Source organism: Lampetra planeri, chromosome 16 (assembly GCF_965212315.1).
Source record: "Lampetra planeri chromosome 16, kcLamPlan1.2.h2, whole genome shotgun sequence".
Classification (NCBI taxonomy): domain Eukaryota; kingdom Metazoa; phylum Chordata; class Hyperoartia; order Petromyzontiformes; family Petromyzontidae; genus Lampetra; species Lampetra planeri.
In genome coordinates, this window is record NC_136122.1 from 3,759,298 (window position 1) to 3,779,571 (window position 20,274).

At 54.7% G+C, this 20,274-nt stretch overlaps 1 protein-coding gene across 1 annotated transcript in view; it reads right to left on the reverse strand.

Moving 5' to 3' along the window:
* LOC144722934 (inositol 1,4,5-triphosphate receptor associated 1-like) overlaps positions 1–20,274 on the reverse strand; it is a 127,178-nt gene that overhangs the window by 56,676 nt on the left and 50,228 nt on the right. Inside the window, exons 3-5 of the mRNA XM_078601359.1 lie at positions 8,969–9,106; positions 6,318–6,462; positions 3,629–3,755 (exon numbers count right to left, since the gene is read on the reverse strand). Coding sequence (XP_078457485.1) covers positions 3,629–3,755; positions 6,318–6,462; positions 8,969–9,106 — 410 coding nt within the window. The remainder of the gene's footprint in view (positions 1–3,628; positions 3,756–6,317; positions 6,463–8,968; positions 9,107–20,274) is intronic.

The following is a 20,274-nucleotide window of genomic DNA, read 5'->3' on the forward strand; positions in this document are numbered from 1 at the left end:
AATGCGTAAATCGACCAGTGCCGTGCACGGGGTCTGCGCCCCACACAGACGGTCACTGATCTGAACGTATTATTTATTTATTTATATAGCACCTCGACCAATGCGCTGAACAAAGCATTAGCTCTTTGTACAGCAGAATAGTGCCTGATGAGATGAGATGGATGCTAGTACATGATGATGATGATGATTAATTAAATAGACGATGACGAAAGTGACAATGAGTGGTTCATGATGATGAGCGAGTGCGATGAATGGGTAGAGAAGCTGGGAAGAGGGGTGACGGTGTTAACGATGGAGATGGGAGGGGGAGGAGAGTTGGGGTAAGCGAGGGAAAGTAAGAGAGTTTTAAGGGAAGAACAAAACATGAAGAGTGAGGCTGATTGTTTGAGGTTAAGGGGCAGCTTGTTCCAGTGTAAGGTGGCCAGAAGCGAGAAAGAACGGAATGGTGATTGGGCATGAGGAGGAGGGGGGACAGAGGCGGAGAGACAGCTGGGATTGTGAACACAGAGGGCGAGAAGGAGCGCAAGGACGAGATGAGGGAAGCGAGATGATACGTTGGGGCCAGACAATGGAGATATTTTAAAACTGGTGCGACTACGCCGATGGACACCAAATGAATGGATGAACAGGTCCAGTACACAACTTATTGCGAGCGCTGGACAGAGGCCCTGGACAAGGACACTCGGATTCCTCGTGGGACCTTCCCTTACGCAGACAGGGCCTCGTTGTTTCATTGGCTGTGATAGCGCTGGTGATGAGGATCAAGTGAGCGAGTGGCTATTATTGTGCGCTATGTTGAAGTCGCTCTGTGACGTAAGCTTCCGGAATAGGTGGGATGATGATGATGAGATGGTGTGTTGCTCCATTCACGATGTGGAGTCGTTTCGACTCCACATCATGAGGGCAGTGGGTCAACAGCTCTTCATTGGCCGATGGCCTCCCCAAGCCTTCAGGTCACGAGAGTAATTTGACCACAGTGGTCAGTGCCGGTTGATAGAGGGGGGTAGCATGGACGAGGACACGCACATGTACGCAGCCACAAACGGATTGTGCTGGACTGCCTCAGCGTGCATTGGAGTCACTATGTCTACGATTGCATTGCACGGACGAACACCTGCTTTAACAATCCGCAAATGAAAACCCAGAAACTAAGGTGAGCACTGTATTAGTCGCCTCGCGTGAGACAACTTTTAAAGATAACATCGTTGATTACTTTGCGCGGAGAAATCCTGCCGCTCGGTGTGCCACCTGCCTGAGCATCACTGGGTGTCCGAGGCCAAAACGTGACCACCCTCAGTGGTGCAATCTGAAGGCAATGACCCAATGTTTCTATCGTTCTGGCAAGGACTACAAATAACACATTTTTATTTTACCAGGTAAGGCCCACTGAGCTATGTCGCTCTTTTTCAGAAGTGATCTGGCCATCACAAATGACAGCTCAACGAAGTGGCTGATCACGTGGAAATTTATAGCAGCCAAATATTTTAAACGCACGTTGATTCTAAATGTGGAGGGAAAAACCGGAGAAAAATCCAGGTGGCCATGGGGAGAGAGACACGCAAACTCCAAATATACAGGCATCAGGGTCGGGATCGAACCCACGACCTCCTGCATACCAGGTGAGGTAGTTAACATCTCGCCACCGTGGCGCCCAAAAACAACATGCACTAAACTTTAAAGCTGAAGCCAATTAAGAAAACGTGTTACAAAACAGGCAAGGGGTCGTGGTTGACAGGGCCCAGGCATGATTCGAGCATTCAACTCCCCCTGGTGATCCAATGAAATGGATCGGCACATTTTAGGCTTTAAAATGTTTGTGTTCACACTACAGTGAATCGAATCAGCTGCACGGGGCGAGGCAAACCCGTTAACACGAAATAAAAAAAACGTTGATTCTCACGCACGCGGACCCCGCGCGTGCCTCGTTAATCAACGAATCGATTCATCCGTCATTCCAGCCCTAGTGTTCGCTTTAGTTTGGCGGCGTCAACTCACGGCGACGTTCCGTGATGCGACGCGTTCCTCTGTAGATCGACGGAACTTCCAAAACGGTGTTCCTCTGCCTCATTGGCCGTGCCCATCGGGTGCTCGCCGAGCTGCACTGGCTTCCAGTTGGCGAACGAATTCGTTACCAGGTCACACTCGCTACACACAAACTGATTGGCCACAAGTGGACCGCAAGACCTTGCTGATCTCGTCAAGGAGCATGGACCATCACGTGGACTTCGGTCATCCTCGCAGCAGCGGCGGCTTTTGGCTGCCCGTCGAACAAAGATGGCCACCGCATCGCGCGTTTTCAGATGCGCTCTTGCGGCCGTCTGGAATGCTCTTCCTCCCAACATTAGGAAGCTACTGGAGCTGTGCAACTTTTAAATACAAATTGAAAACTCATTTCTTTTGAACAGCTTTTTGTTTTCGGCTTGTTGTCCTTCCCCCGCACCTCCGATTAGCACGGTTGGCTACGTACAGTGCGAAAGACGTTCAACATACACACATTACGCGACTCAAGCAGCAAACCTGAGCTGCAGCAACAACAAAAAACAACCATCTCCATCTTTATTAACCAGTCTCTACGCACTACTGCATCAACATATTTGGAGTATTTCTCCTGTAGTACGCACTGGAGATCTATGATTCAGTGAAGCTGGGAACGACCTTCTTTCCTTGGGTTGTCGGCTGCCGTGTGATTTTACGATCATTTTCCAATGACGCATTTCGCATGCTCGTTAGTGGGTTTCGTGTTCCTTGGCGTGCTGCGAATATTTATTGTAGAATAAGCACTTTAAAAACAGAACTGTCATTATTTTCTTCAAGATGCAAAACAGCTTTGGCAGGCACCGCACGGAATTTACACTAAACATGGATACTTTGGCTGCTTTTCTTGCGGTAAAATTATTTTCCTCCGCCGCTGTAACGGGAAGGGGTCTGTCGAGAGGAGCCACACTGAGAGGCGTCACGGTGACGCGGAGACCGCGGGGTCATAAGACACGGGGCAGCGGTAGGGTGGTTGGAGGGGCGGGGGGGGCGGGGGGGTGGAGGGGGCAGGGGGCGCAGGAGTTGACGGGGTGGGGGGTTGGGGGGCGGGGGGAGTGGGGGGGGCGGTAGGATGGTTGGAGGGGCGGGGGGGGTGGAGGGGGCAGGGGGTGCAGGAGTTGACGGGGTTGGGGGGCGGGGGGAGTGGGTGGGGCGGTAGGGTGGTTGGAGGGGCGGGGGGGGCGGGGGGTGGGGGGGGCAGGGGGTGCAGGAGTTGACGGGGTGGTGGGTTGGGGGGCGGGGGGAGTGGGGGGGGGCGGTAGGGTGGTTGGAGGGGCGGGGGGGTGCAGGAGGTGACGGGGTGGGGGGGCGGGGGGGAGTGGGGGGGGCGGTAGGGCGGTTGGAGGGGTGGGGGGCCGGGGGGTGCAGGAGGTGACGGGGCGGGGGAAGTGGGGGGGGGCGGTAGGGCGGTTGGAGGGGTGGGGGGTTGCGGGGGGTGCAGGAGGTGACGGGGCGGAGGGAGTGGGGGGTTGGGGGGTGGGTGGGGGGTTGGGGGGCGGGGGGAGTGGGGGGGGGCGGTAGGGCGGTTAGAGGGGTGGGGGGTCCAGGAGGTGACGGGGCGGGTGGGGAGTGGGGGTGGGGGGTGCTTGCTTACTGCTGGTAGGGCCAGGGGGATGTCGCGTGGCGGCCCCACGGCGAGGGAGGCGTGCGTGGGTGCAGGCGGCGGGGGTGAGACGGCCGCAGCTGCGGGTGCGTCTGCAGCAACTCCAGGGTGAGCGCGTCTGTGCGGGGCGGGGGGGGGGACGCGACACCTCCGGTTAGCACGGATGGCTGAGCACGGTGGGTGCGAAAGAAGTTCAACGTGCACATACAGACACACATACATACATAGAGACATACAGACATACACACACACATACATAGAGACATACAGACAGACATACATACATAGAGACATACACACACACACATACATAGAGACATACAGACATACATACACACACACATACATAGAGACATACAGACATACAGACACACACACATACATAGAGACATACAGACACACATACATACATAGAGACATACACACACATAGAGACATATAGACATACATACACACACACATACATAGAGACATACAGACATACATACACACACACATACATAGAGACATACAGACATACATACACACATACATACATACATAGAGACATACAGACAGACATACACACACATACATAGAGACATACAGACACACACATACATAGAGACATACAGACACACATACATAGAGACATACAGACAGACATACACACACACATACATAGAGATATACAGACACACACACATACATAGAGACATACATACAGACACACATACATAGAGACATACATACACACATACATAGAGACAGACATACACACACACATACATAGAGACATACAGACATACATACACACACATACATAGAGACATACATACACACATACATACAGACATACATACACACACACACATACATAGAGACATACAGACATACATACACACATACATAGAGACATACATACACACACATACATAGAGACATACAGACATACACACATAGAGACATACAGACATACATACACACATACATACATAGAGACATACAGACATACACACACACATACAGACATACATACACACACATACATAGAGACATACAGACAGACATACACAGAAGGGAAGGCTCCATTTGTATACAATGACTATGGGTGGTCACGTGGATTTTTGGCTGCGATACATTTCCACGTGAATAAGCCACTTAGTTGAGCTGTCATTTGCGGCGAGGTTGCTTCTTAAAAAGAGCTACGTAGCTCAATGGGCATAAGCTGGTAAAATAAAAATAGTTTATATAGACTAGGTTAGCGTTAGTTTATTTTAAAAAAATCATTCTCCCCGCTCGAATGAGTGTTAGGTGCGATGCTCATAGCACCAATCTCTTCATAGCTTGCAACCTGGGTGGTGGGCTGAGTCGACCCCAAGCAGGGGTTGAACTCGCCACGCAAGCCACGCCGCGCTCACGAGAATTTGACAACAACAAAAACGGCCGAAGATTAATTCCATGATGGATATGAAATGTTAAAACCTGATCAAATTGCTACACCTGCTGTGTGCGTAAGTGGCCTCGCGAATCGGTCTAGAATGAAAGACGCTGCTCGGAATGGTAATTCATGAATTTCATGCATTCCCAGTATATTTTACATCTCAAAGCAGTGCCAGGAGAATGACCAAGACAAGCAGCTATCGCTAACCCCAACTGCAGGTGATGATTGTGGCCTCACAAATTGCTCGGTCTTGATGCCAACTAAAGGATGGTGGCGATAAGAGGCTCATAAATGCCAAGTTCTCAACACATAGGGTGAGGGAATAATAATTGATCTCCGCTGCACAGTCTTCTTCTCTGCTCGCTCGCGAAGGGAGAGAGACGTATTCGGAGGCGCGAGGAGGAACCACGGACAAGCCGGGAAGGAGGCAGTAGCGAGGCATTGGGCCCTCGACAAATTCCACCCCCAAGCTCTGCGGTCCTCTACTTACGAAGGTGATATCGCCCAATTAACGAGCATTGACAAGTGCGGGCGGACACCCGGAGAAAACCCCCGTGGGTACGTGTGCACCAAGGACGCTCTGGGATGATGCACGGCGGCACCGGGCCAGGACAGTGCCGCGACAGGCAAATCGATGTTGGTCACAGACTGCGGCTTTAGTTTCGGCACGCTGCAGCCTGAAGGCCAACCGCTGTCACTCAGTCGAGGCACAACGAGGCCCTGGAGTGCCGGGGGGGCTGTCCCGCACGAGCGTTCGGCTCTTTACCGGAGCCACGCTGCGTCTGGGGCAGCAGGGGGCACCGTGCTCTTGCGATCAATTCAGTTGCCACGTCAATTTGCGGCCCCTTTGTCACTCCACTGTTGGATGAAGGCCTCTCCATGCAATGTTAGTCGTGCCAGCTGTTTGACTTCACCACGCTGAGGTTAGTGAAAGCGGGGGGTGGGGGGTGGTCGAGGATTGGTTCAGATACCACTTGTCACCGACGTGAGTTGTGGCCGGGTATCGAACTCAGACCACATGCCCCCTACTCCACCCATCCTCCTTTGGATTCACAATCGACATGGGGGTGAAGGCATCAGCGGCGTCACACGACAGCATCTTGAAGTGCTGCGCGGGAAGAGTGATGGTGGGCGCAGGGCCCCGGAGAAGAGGAGGCATCGGGTTTGATCAGCGTGTCGGTGACTCCACCACAAAGCGGGAGACGTGCCCGCGACGTGCCCACGACGTTCCGCGCCGCGCCCGCGTTGGAGACGCACCGATGAGCGGCGTGTCCCAGGGCCGCGGGCCGACGTGCGAGGCCAGCCCGGAGCAGTCCCGTAGCTCCAGCGGGCAGCAGGAATGATGGGAGCAGCCCGCGGCGAAGCCCTCCACTCTGCCCGGCCCAACGCAGCGTGACTGCAGCTGCTTGCGAGGAGGGGAGGAGGAGTTGCGGGGGAGGAGGGGGGTGGATGAGGAGGGGGAGGAGGGGGGTGGGTGAGGAGGGGGAGGAGGGGGAGGAGGGGGAGGAGGGGGGTGGGTGAGGAGGGGGCAGGGGGGTGGGTGAGGAGGGGGAGGAGGAGGGGGAGGAGGAGGGTGGGTGAGGAGGGGGGAGGAGGGGGAGGAGGGGGGTGGGTGAGGAGGGGGTTGGGTGAGGAGGGGGAGGATGGGGGTGGGTGAGGAGGGGGCAGGGGGGGTGGGTGAAGAGGGGGAGGAGGAGGGGGAGGAGGGGGTTGGTGAGGAGGGGGATGAGGGGGGTGGGTGAGCAGGGGGGTGGGTGAGGAGGTGACCAGGCATCAGCATCGCCACAGTTCGTGGAGCAAGCGTTCCACAATAATTTAGCAGGGAGGAAAACATTTTAAATCTCATCTTATATCGCGACTGAATAGTTTGATTTTTATGTGAGATAAATACGCAACGGAAATCTACGCGAAAGACTATTCCTTAACCCTTTATTTAGGTTTACTTAACGCTTTTACACTAACAGGTTTATTTGTTCGTGCATTTCATTTCATTCGCCCTTCTGCTTGCATTTTCTTATATTCCCTCAGGGTATCCTTGAAAATGGAGCTTTGTGCCTGAGTGGGCTCGAGGCCTAGTTAAACAGGCCGAAAGGGAGCGGTGGTGTAGTGGTACTGGGCCTCCCCTAGGTCGACTCAGCCTCAAATGAGTGGTGCATTGTGTCAACATCGCTACTCGGGATACTGGCCACCCACCCCGTCGTGTGCCATTCCGGTCTTCATACGTGCTCGCTCACAGCACTTGCCCCAACAATCTGTCAAGACTAGACGGTGGATCTATGTTTTTGTCAAACAGGCCTACGCTGCCCAACCTTGATATCACTAGGAGTCCGAACGGGGCAGCAGTCGTGGGCTGTCTCGCGAGTCCGATTCTTGATTCATCAAAACGAACAGCAATCTTTAAAAATGGGACCTTTTATTGCCAGCGAAATGACACCGGCGGCTGCGTACCAGGAGCCTCTTTATTTTTGCCACAACCACAACACTGAGCCCGAGCTTCGTTCTTCTTCTTGAAACTCGTCCCCTTTGATCCTTGTCGGGCCCCGCTCTCTAGAACTTTCCCCTCACTACTCTTTGATCCTTTCGGTAAAGTCACGTAGGTATCAAATAAATTCAATCACGACGTTTCGATCGCAACACAAGCAATCATCATCAGGTGGGAAACCCACAGCAAAAACATTTTTGCTGTGGTTTTCCCACCTGATGATGAATGCAAAAACATTTTTGCTGTGGTTTTCCCACCTGATGATGATTGCTTGTGTTGCGATCGAAACGTCGTGATTTAATTTATTTGATACCTACGTGGCTTTACCGAAAAAAACCAAACAGTATGGATCCCTGCAGTCACGAAAACTTCAAATCTAGATTTTTCCCCACTCTTTTTGTAACCGCAGCCAATCCGCGTCCTTCTCCTCCAACGGTTTCCCAACCGTCGCATGCCGGCTCCGCTCTGTTCTCTCGCCCTTTTCGCCGTTTAAACCTTTTCCCCTCCAACCTCTTCAAAGCCCTCCCTCCCGACCAATCATCGTGGAGGCCTCTCTCCGCCAATAGGAGGCCTTGGTCTACTTTTTAAAATTACGGTTTGGCTGCAAATTGGCTTGGGGTGAGTGCCTCATAATTTAGGTCATTACACCAGTTTCAAAGTATGAAAACATATGAATAGGCTTTATTGCGAGAAAGAGTAAACCCTATTCTTAATGTTTCAACAATCTTGCACTTTTCCTTGCTCCGCAACTGCGCCACAGTGCGCATCGGAATATGGACAGGCCGATTCGCACACCTCCTTCATGAATGGAAAATTAAAGACGCAAGCCAGAGCAGTCCAATTGTGGGCATGCAACCCAAACCTACACAAACTCTCTCCTGAAGCCCTCTCGTCATGGCTGACATACCTCGACATTGGCATTAAGCCGCAGAACCTATTGCCAGATGCAAGCAGAGAAAAGATCACAGGAACCAGTCACTACACCCCGGTAGAATATCCTGTGCCCATGTATTAACCATGACAACCTTGATCATTGGTGGCGTAAGAGCTACTGAAAGCAACGCATTCACAATGGAAATGCTAATTTGTCACCGACGCTGCGTCTCAACTCACAAGGGTGATCAATAACTCCGATTATTCAAACACAATTATCCGTGTACGTCGAGTAAACGTACCAGAATTGTTCCTTAATACAAACAAATCCACCCCCGGTGTCGTGTAGAGTGATTCATGCCATCGTCGTCGTCGTTCTAACAATTTACACCTCGGAGTAGGGGGGGGGGGGGGTTAAGTCGCGCGATGCCTGGGTACAGCGACCAGCTTCCCGCCGTGAGCTGCGATGTCGGCGACATTGTAAACGTCATAATCACAGCCACACGGGGGATGTGAGAGGTGGTGGGGGGGGAGGGGGGTAGATGGGCCTCACCGACAGGACGACATCGGGCTGACTCTTCTGCAGCTGAATGCTGAGGGAGCTCTTATCGGTGGCCACTTCCCACCCGGCTCCACCCTCCGTCTTCTTCGCGGCGGCAGCGGCTGATGATGATGCGGCGGTGGTGGCAGCCTGGCGGTGGGTGCGGAGGGAGCGTTCAGCAATCAGAGAAGAGATGGAGGAGGAGGAAGAGGAGGAGGGTGAACCCTCATGCCCAGGCAACGCTCTCCTGGTACGGGCGCGACGATGCGTCGACCCAGTGTCGTTCCCCACACCACCGATTTTGTACCACGTAGCGCTCTGGGTGAAGTTCATGGTTCGCAGAGCAGCGCAACCCTTTTGTGTTAAGGAAACGGCCCGAGGAAACGGATATCACAGAGCTACTTCTGAAATTTCTTCGAATGACCCCTGGGGTCCACACGGTAGAGGGCTGTGCTTTGCTACCCGCTCTGCATATGAGAGTAATGTTCGCTGAAAAAACAGTCGAACCTAAATGTTTATTCCCAGAGCTAAAATGTTGCCACATTAAGTGCAGAACCAATTTTAACTTGATCTTTTTTGTACGCAGCCATTAGTGACCGCGCTGTGGCCATCATCCACTCACTGCACTTGAGAACCGCGTTGAATCACAGGCGGCTGAAATCTGGATTGGGGCCTCAGTGGTGTCAGCTCAGTGCCCCGAACTCTGACCCACAGGACACGTGCGTTTGAGGATTTGGCTTTTCAATCAATTGACGTAATGGATTAGTGCGGCTCGTCCAGTCTCAAGAGGCTGCTACAGTAAATGGATAACTTCCTTCACGAATTAACTCTTGATTTGATTGTGGCCCTGGATTGAGACAATTCACTGGATCGTGAGGAGGAGGTGGGAGCGGATCGTTGCACCCCGAGCGGAAACATAATGCGTCATTAACAACTCTTGGTCAATCCAATGCTGGACGAAGTCTTCCTCATGTCGTGCCAGTCATGGGGGTGGTTTGACCATACTTCCCCACGTTGGCGAGTTTGGGCTCATGAAGAGGAGCGGAACCCGTGAACCGGTTCAGATATCAGTCGCCGGTGATGGTATGCCATGGCCGAGAATGGAACTCGGACCGATGGGTTTATAGCGAAACGTTGCCTACCACTGCGCCACCATTCACCCCACGGAACTTTACGCGCGTCTCAGGCCACGCACAGCAACTTCACAGCGACCCAAGTGAAGTTTTTTGTTAATAAACAACCACACACATCTACATTGCAGACAGCATGAAGGCTTGAAAGATTCGCGGCCTCCGAGCGATAACAGAGTTCAAGGAGAATCTTTGGACAGAAAACAAGAAACCTTGATAAGAAAAAATATCCATCGGTCTCGATTAAGTGGAAGAAACGCGGGATGCAAACTTCGCATTGGCACGGAGTGTTAACTACCTCGCCTGGTATGCGGGAGGTCATAGATTCGATTCCGATCCTGACGCCTGCTGTATATTTGGAGTTTGCATGTCTCTCTCTCCCTGTGGTTGTGTCGATTTTTCTCTGGGTCCTCCGGTTTTTCCCTCCACGTGTGTTAGAGTATATGACTGCTATAAATGTCCACGTGACCATAAGCAACTTAGTTGAGGTATCATTTGTGATGACCAGGTTGCCTCTCAAAAGGAGCTCAGTGGGCCTCTTACCTGGTAAAAGAAAAAGGAGTGAGTGAATAATTATTAATATTTGTGTAGTGACATCGGGGATGTCACTTTATGGTGACGGCCCGGGAGGGCCGTGGCGTGCGATGTCCCTACATCACGGACAGCACCGGGTGGGTTGCTGTGTGATGTCAGCTTTTGCACAGCACGGCGTGCGATACACCGTCATCGCGTACACCCCGTAGGCGGGTGTAGTACCAGCCCTAGCGGGGCTTGGTGAGCGCTGGAACAGCGCGGGCACCACGCACAGCGCGTAGTGCGGGCTCCCACAATGGGGAGAGTCTCAGCCCAGGGGCAGGGTTGCCCCGGGCCATGGCCCTCTGGTTGACCCCGTAGACACGTGATCTGGAGTGTCCACAGAGAAGGCCCCAGGTAGGGGGGCAAGGGGGTGATCACGTGTCCAGGGAGAGCTCTCGAGAGGGATGGAGAGGGAGCTAGAACTCTCTAGAAGGCAGGCGGGGCCAAGGGCGAAGCGGCCCCGACCCGGGGGGGGGGGGCAGATATAAGGTGGGTCCCTGAGAGAGACCGGGGTTCTTCGTTCGACAGCTGGAAGCCTCACCTCTACAAGCTGGAAGCTCTACGTCCTACGAGGCATCAACACGTGGTCGGGGACCCGAGTGAGGGCCCGACCCTTGACAGCTGTATCTCCTACGTATAGTGTAGTTAGCTGGGTGGTCACCACCTTAGGGGCAGTTACCCCTTCGTGTTAACGTGTTGATGTTACAATAAATGTGTTGCCTCTAAAGAACAACGTCTCCGACTCAGGTGGACTCACTACAGTTGTATTAGCACTGCGTAGGTTTCCGCGGTTGTGCTGTGCAGCTGGCTGAGGTGCGAGCGCGTCGGGCTTTGTACAGGTTGCTCGCCGCAATGAATCTCCGATGTTTCACTTGACGCGCTGCGTGCGACTGTGCGAGCTTCTTCTCAGATTACTGAATTCAGTTCCCGGGGTAAGATAAACTCCCCCAAAGCTGCCGAAACATGGAAGTGAAACGTCGGACATGACGCCGAACAACGCGCAACGCCCAAACCCTTTCGTGGTGGTATCGGAGAGCTCAATGGGCTTTAACACGTAGTAGAAAGCTTTCGTGAGCAATGTCATTCATAATAAAGTTGATTTTGGGTTATATCGCGTCAATATAAATGTGTCATTAAACTCGCCACCACCCGACATGGCCAATTAGTAAGGTTTATGTATATTACCAAAACATATATATTAGTTTGGTTAGTCACAGTTGATCAACATACATTTCGTATCATATCCATTGTAATTTATAGGACTACAATAACCCCCCTACCCTCTAGGCATTGCACCTGCTTGGCTCACAGTGACGACATCACATTTGCCCCCTCTATTTAAGACCGAAACAGGAGGAGGATTTCTCAACAATTCTGGTTGTCGCCTGATGATGCTGGTTGTAATTACGGGTGAAACGTCACGGTACTCGAATTGTAAATGTTGTGGGTTTTACTCTCTAATACGCCGGTGTGCTGAACTAGTAACTAATTGGCACGTTCTGTTCATGTGACTAACCTTACTGATCGGCTATGTCAGGTGGTGGGCGGGTTTAACGACACATTTATATATACGCAATCTAACCCAAAAAAAACCCTCTAATATGGATGAAGGGGCTTTTACTGACCAGAAAACCGCAGCGGTGCCAAGTGCCACGGCCATTACCCACACAGGAAATAGCGGCAACGTCAAGCTTGGGCACAGCCTAAACCTTTTCCACTCAGCAAAGCGAATCAGATTTTGTCTTTGCCAGCAAAACAAACGTTCAGCTCAAATGAGAGGTTTTCATATCGAGCCGAACGCTGTCCCTTTACTAAAGCCAGATGAGTGAGCCGATTGAGACTCCGAGTCTCGTTGTCAAGGGAGACCCGGCTTACAGGGACAAAACAGCGCACATCACGTGGGGATGGCACAACAGAAAAAACTGGGTTTAAAATATTAAACAATAAAAATCAGCTTATCGTGACAAATAAATCCAGCATATGAAATGATACCCAGTGTAACATTTCCCGCACCACCGATTAGCACGGTTGGCTACGCACGGTGCGAAAGAAGTTTAACGTGCGTACATAAAACAGAACTTAAATTCCAGTGAAATACATTTTAAAAGAGGGACAAGTTATGGTCCAAAGGCACTTGCGTTCACATTTACTTAAGCAATGAGTTAAATTGCCCATGAAACGCTGACTGGGAGGATCCAGTTTTGTGGCTGTAGCCGAGACGCAACGTGATGATGGAACTACGGGCATCACGGTTCAAAGGACAATTTCCAACTTAAGCCTTCACTCTCGGGACACAACACACAGCACTTGGGAGGGACGTCTGTGACGTGAGCGTTTAATATCTAGATTCAATCAAGCGGACAAAACTTGCCAGTAATTTTTTTGGAGGCTAAGATATGACGTTCAACTGTGCCAAAACGCTTGTGATAAATCAGTGAAGGCGAGCCAAGCGTATGTTTGTGTTTCGAATCAAACAGCCGTGAATATCGTTTAGAATTGTAGAACTAGTGGTCAATACGTGTCCCGGATCAATGAACCTGTTTACTTGTAGAAAAGGATCTCATTTTGTTTCATATGAGAGATGCAAGCCACTTTGTTTTGTATGTGAACTTTTATAAAAATGTCGACAGATAACAAAAGTTGTATATTTTGCCGTGGGTCATTCACCGCTTTGTTGCTGTCTCTTCTTATCGAGACTGATATAGCACCACCATATTATCCAAAGGCATTTCACAGCAATAATAAAAAGTGTTCGCAAGGTGACAGCGGTTGAGATAGAGAGTGGCGTTATTAAAAGTGGTTGTGTAATAGACACGCGCACGCACAGAAACTAACAGATTCTTCAAACGATGGTGGACTGGGCTTGCAAACGAGTTCGCCGAGCATTTTAGAGGGAAGCAGTGGCCATGCCACGAGGCAAAGCCGAATGAGACGGCTGGGCCTGATGATCGAGTCGATTCATCCATTTAAAATTGGAATCGGCTACTTTTATTGAGGGTGATTTCTCGGGTGCCTTTAAAATGTTCAGCCCCCCCCATACCACTACACACCTTGAAGGTGGGAAACCCTCAACTAGCCACGCCGGGCACAATGCAGCTGATGATGATGTCGCCAAGCCCAGTTCATAACATCCAGCGGCACATGGGGGGGTGGGGGTTGGGGAACACTTTTTTTGTCCGACCGCTGTACTCTGCTGTTATCCGATTGGTCGAGTAAGCGAAGCAGTCATCGGGTACTCAGATAATCGGATTTCCCAGCTGTAGCGGGGTTCAGCGAGCCTGAGCCCTCCCCTTCTCTTCCCCCCAGGGCGGAACAACGCAACGTGACAAAACGAGGCCCTCAAGATGTTAGAGGCCGAACGCCTTAAGGCGAGGCAGAGGAAAAGTTGACGAAGGTTATTATTAGCCAAGGCTTTCCTCCAATTCAGCAAAATGACATTTGAAGACATCTTAAATGAGACTTCACCCACTATATAATTAGCCTTCAATGAATAAGTGGAATTGCCGACAAAAAATTCGGAAAATGGCGGAGGCAACCAGGGTTGGCAGATCATGCACAGTTTGTGAAACTCCCTTCCAGTGTCATAAATAATTCAAACTAAATTATTTTTATTTTACCAGATGAGGCCCACTCAGCCATGTAGTTATTCTACAGGAGTGACCTGGCCACAAAAGATCGTTCAACAAAGTGGGTTATCGCGTGGAAATTCATAGCAGCCGAATACTCTAAATGCACGTTTTTAAATGTGGAGGGAAAAACCGGAGGACCCGGAGAAACATCCACGTGACTTCGGGGAGAGAGACACGTAAATTCCCAATATACAGCATGCATCAGGTCAGGATCGAATCCACGATCTCCTGTATACCAGGCCAGGTAGTTAACATCTCGTCCCCGTGGCACCCCTATACCCTGTGACTCACCAAGAGAATGCGATACGGCAACATGTCGGCTTGACCTTTTACATCCGTATGGGATCGAGTGTTGCCCTACTGCACGCGTAGGTTAATCCCTGGTGCTCTGGTTTCCTCCCACATGCAGACACTTGTTATTTGGTTTAACACGTAGGCTTTCGCGACCAATATTATTCATAATCAACGTTTTTGGGTTAGATCGCGTTATTTATAAATGTGTCGTAACCCTCCACCACCCGACACGGCCAATCAGAAAAAAGTGTCACGTTGACAAAAGACAAATAGTTCACTGCTTTAGCCCACCGGTGTGTTGAAGCGTGCAACCATAGCATTTACAATTTTTTTTTGTTAATTTGCTGAAATCATCCTCCTATATACAGCACCGCTGAGGCTTGGGCAATTGTTGGCACCAGTTCACCGCATGGCTGCTGCCTTCCCACTCGTCTGTGGTCCCTCCTCGGACCTCCGAGTCCTCTCTCCTCGAGAGTGGGCGAATACTGCGCAGCGTGCTGCAAGTTGAAACTGTTACTATTGTAGAGGAGTAGAGGAGAGTGGTGGCGTCGCGTGCGCTGTCCGGTGCTGTGACATCACGGGACGTGGGGTCGCACGCGCCGGGCAGTGCACGTGACGTCTCGCCTCAGAGGGTATTTAAGGGAGACCCCGTGACGTAAGCGGGGTCACTGGAGGAACGGGGATAGTGGAAGGGGTGAAGAGGGAACCCTTATAGTGATACCTGTTAATAAACCCTGGCGGAAGCCCCTAACTCACCTCCGTCTCCGAGTACCTCCGTCTACAACAGCAACAACTACTTAACAACTGGTGTCAGAAGTTTACACCGTCGCCAACACGTCAAAAGCGGGCGCACGGCGTAAGAACCCACCGGCACATGACTTGGAGGGTGCCGAAGGCGGAGAGGAGGCTCCAGCAGTGACCCCGGAGCCCGGGACCCCGGTGACGGTTCCCATGGAAACGAGCGGGCCGGAGCGGGAGGATTCGGCTGCGGGGAGTGCCAGCTCACCGCCGCCGCCAGAGACGGAAAGCGTCCCCGCAGCTCTGCTGCACCAGCTCCTGCAGGCGGTGGGGCAGCTGACCGTCAGGTTGGCCGAGGTGGAGGCACGGACGCAGCCAACCGCCCCGCACTCGAGACGGGAGCAACTGTCAACTGCCAACGTTGAAAGCGCCGCCGTTTTCCCAGCGACCGCTCCACCGGAAATGGCCGTCATGTTGGCTGCGACGCAATCCGCGGCGGCCATGTTGGCTCGGGAGACGTATGCGGCCGCTACTACGGCTGCGACGTGGCGGCCGGCGGACATGGCTGCCATGGCGACCGCGACGCCGCGTCTCTCCACCGACGCGGCCGGGGTTTCTCGGCACGCCGCTCCTGCGGGACCAGCCGCCGGCGACGACGCGGCTCTACATCAAGCTGCGCCCGCCGGGGGGGCCCCGGGTAAGTACACGCGTGCCGTCCTCGCCGGGCCGCCGGGGTGGGCAGCGGCGGCTGCCGCTGCCCCGTACATCGCCGTGCCGCCGGAATGGGCCGCGGGTGCTGCCATGGCGACCGCGACGCCGCGTCTCTACACTGACGCGGCCGGGGTTTCTCGGCACGCCGCTCCTGCGGGACCAGCCGCTGGCGACGACGCGGCTCTACATCAAGCTGCGCCCGCCGGGGGGGCCCCGGGTAAGTACGCGCGTGCCGTCCTCGCCGGGCCGCCGGGGTGGGCAGCGGCAGCTGCCGCTGCCCCGTACATCGCCGTGCCGCCGGAATGGGCCGCGGGTGCTGCCGCGGCTCCACCTGTCGCTGCGCTCACGGGGCCGGCCACCGGCGATGCCATGGCTCTGCATCTCGCCGTGCCTGCGTCCCTTGTCATGGATGACGCCGCGGCTCCGTGTTATACAGCCGCGTCTTCGGCGTGGCCCATGGAGGCTGCAACGCCGTGGTGCCTCGCCGCGTCGCGAGAGGTTGCGGCGGCTGCGGCCGCTGTCCCGCACCTCGCTGCGCCGGCGGGGTGGGCCGCGGGGGCCGCCGCAGCTCCGTGTTATACCGCCGCGTCTTCGGCGTGGCCCGGGGAGGCCGCAACTCCGTGGTGCCTCGCTGCGTCGCGAGAGGTTGCCGCGGCTACGGCCGCTGTCCCGCACCTCGCTGCGCCGGCGGGGTGGGCCGCGGGGGCCGCTGCAGGCCCGATTTATACCGCCGCGTCTTCGGCAACGCCGTGGTCCCTCGCCGCGTCGCGGGACGACGCCGTGGCTTCGTACGCCGCCGCTGACAGGTGGGTCGCGAAAGCGCAGGTGCCTTCACACCTCGCTGCATCTACGGCGTGGCCCATGGGGGCCGCAACTCAGCCGCACTTCGCTGCGTCTACGGCGTGGCCCATGGGGGCCGCAACTCAGCCGCACTTTGCTGCGTCTACGGCGTGGCCCATGGGGGCCGCAACTCAGCCACAATTCGCTGCGCCTACGGCGTGGCCCATGGGGGCCGCAGCACCACCGCACCTTTCCGCGTCTTCGGCGTGGCCCGCGGGAGCCGCAATGCTGCCACCGCCGCACCACGTCGCGTCCGCCGGGTGGCCCGCAGGTGCCGCTTGGCTTCCACACCTCGCGGCGCCGCGCAGCCAATGGCAGCGCCGGTTACCCGACGTTGCGCCGTTTGTCGCGCAAGGGGGCGACTGGTCGGCCTTCCAGGACCGGTTCGACGCGGCATACATGTCGGTCGGCTGGTCCATGGAGGAGGCCTTGCCGGCGCTTCCGACCTGCTTGGACGAAAGGGCTCTGCAGGCCTTCAAGTCCATCCATCCGGCCAATCGGGCTACACTCCCGGCGGCCTATATCCAAATGGCCAACGTTTTTGAGCCGCCGTCCACCGCGCAGCTAAAGTTTTCATTGCGGCGGCGGGAGGAGGGGGAACTGCCGCTGGCCTTCCGCTGCTCGCTCCTGGCCCTGGTACAGGCTGCATACCCTGACCTGTACGGCAGGGCACTTGATTCTATGGCCTTGGGGAAGCTGCTTGACCTGGCAAGGGAGCTAGGAATTGCTCTGTCGATCAACAATGATCGGCAGATCACATCCTTGGCGGTCGCCGAAAACATTCAGGCGCACCTCTCCCTCCGCCAACGGCCTCAGATGGCGGCGTGTGCGGGGGTCCCGGCGCCGGACGGGGGGGTCACCTCTCAGGGGGTGGACACCCTCGCGGCCCTGGCGGTGCCCGATCGTCGAGGAAGGGGGGCGGGTGGTCGCCGTCCGGAGCAGCGGGGGCGGCCGGGACCTTCCCGTCCACAGGAGGCGGACACGGTGGCCTGCTTCCGCTGTGGTCAGCGGTGCCACATTGAGCGGGGCTGCCGGAATGCCCCGGGGGCCTTTGGAAAAGGGACTCCACCTTCTCCCAGACCCTCCTTGGCATCGGGTCCGGGGCCCCAGGCGAGTCGCGACGCATCATCTGCGCGGCCGCTCCCTTCACCTCATGCATCTAGCGGGGCTAGGGCCCATCGTCATGGGGTTGTCCTCGAAGGGTCGGGTGCACCATCGTCATCACCCCCTCAATGGCCCAGACAGACCCGCCACTGGGATGCGCTTGCGCATAGGATGGTGGCGGCAGCTGCCGGCTCCTCAGCGGTGGCAGGATATGTGCAAGGGGTGCACGTTCGCCTCCTGGTGGATACGGGGGCATCGGCCACCATTATTTCGGAGGCCATTTTTGGGCTGCTACCCCGCAGCGTGGGTCCGTTAAGGCCGGTTCGCGGGGCTTGTGTCGCCGCGAACGGCGGCAGTTTGAGCATCTTGGGCCACGTTGTAGCGTCGGTTCGGGTTGACGAGATTGAGTTGGCCGGGCCGATTTTGGTCTCCAGGACCTTGGCAGTGCCATGCCTCTTGGGGACCGACTTTTTGTCTAGGATGCCCATCCGAATTCTCGTTGACCAGGGCTGTGTGGAAATGCCGTCAGGGAGGCGGCTGAAATTCCTACAATCGCCTACCGTCCTGTCTCCCTTGGCCGCCGGTGTACGGGCCTTGAATAAAGTGCCGGTGACCGTACCACCGGCGTCACAAATCCTGATACCCCTTAGGTTGCGCAAACCGCTCGAAATGGGCTCCACGGAGACGGGTATCCTCCTGTCCCCGTCAAGCTACTTTTCAAGGACGAAGGGGTTGGTGGGCGCCTTGACAGCCGTGTCGGGGGGCCAGGACCTTTTTTTGCAGGTCCTCAATTCGGGACCCTTGCCGGTCGTAGTCCCGGCCGGCGCCGTTTTGGCACACGCGACCCCGGCTCCTCCACCCGAGAGCGCTGCCCCGGATGGAGGGGTCGTGGCGGGCGTGATGCGCACGGGGGACCCCGACGCATCATGGATCGCCACGTTGTGCGACGAGAATGCCTCGTTGTCCTCCGGGGAACGTCGGCAACTCCGCGACCTCATCGAGCGGTTCACCGATGTATTCAGCCAAAGTAAGTTTGATCTGGGTCGCACTACTCTTTTGGACCACCACATAGACACGGGCGACGCGGCCCCTATTCGACTTAATTCCCACCGCTTTAGCCCAGCGGAAAAAGATCATGTCCGCTCGGCTGTCGAGGAAATGTTGGCGGCGGACATCATCTCCCCATCTACTAGCCCTTGGGGTGCCCCCATTGTGCTAGTCAAGAAACGGGACGGGAGTCTCCGGTTCTGCGTCGATTTTCGTAGATTGAACAAGATCTCGGTGGCTGATGCATATCCATTGCCTCGCATGGATGATTCCCTGGACGCCCTCTCGGGCGCGCGGTTCTTTTCGACTTTAGATTTGCTCTCCGCCTTCTGGCAATTGCCACTGGATGAGGCCTCTAGACCCAAAACAGCGTTCCGCACACCCCAGGGGTTGTTCGAGCTCAATCGGCTTCCTATGGGTCTCCATTCGGCCCCGGCCACCTTCCAGCGTCTCATGGAGATGGTCTATTGTTTTTGGCCGTACGTTTGGCGAGCACTTGCAACGCCTTGAGGCGGTGTTCGTCAAAGTGCGTGCTGCTGGCTTGAAATTCAAACCCCAGAAATGCCACTTGCTACAACCATCGGTGAGGTATTTGGGACACATTGTTAGCACGTCAGGTGTCGCCACGGACCCGGATAAAACGGCTTGTGTCCGGACGTGGCCGACTCCCACATCTGTCGCGGAGGTGCGTAGCTTCGTTGGCTTCGCATCGTACTATCGCCGGTTTGTCCGCGATTTTGCGACCATTGCGAAGCCACTGCACGCCCTTTCCGCCAAAGGCCAAAGGTTTCACTGGGGCGCGGAGGAGGAGGCGGCTTTTGCGGCGCTTCGCATGGCCTTGGCGGATGCGCCGCCCTTGGGGTACCCGGATTTTACGAAACCCTTCCTGCTCGATACCGATGCCAGCGACACGGGAATTGGGGCTGTCCTGGCCCAGGTGGTCGACGGGGTTGAGAGGGTGGTAGCCTATGGCAGTCGCATTCTGTCCTCGACGGAACAGCGATATTGTGTGACCCGGAGGGAACTTTTGGCCATAGTTTATTTTGTTCAGTTGTATAGACCATATTTGTACGGTAGGCTGTTTACGGTCCGAACCGACCACGCGGCCCTGCAATATTCGCTGAAGATTAGTCAGCCCTCGAGTCAGCTGTCTCGCTGGCTCGAAGTGCTCCAGGATTACCCCTTTGATGTAATCCACAGGAAGGGGACACAGCATGGAAATGCGGACGGTTTATCCCGATTGCCGGCA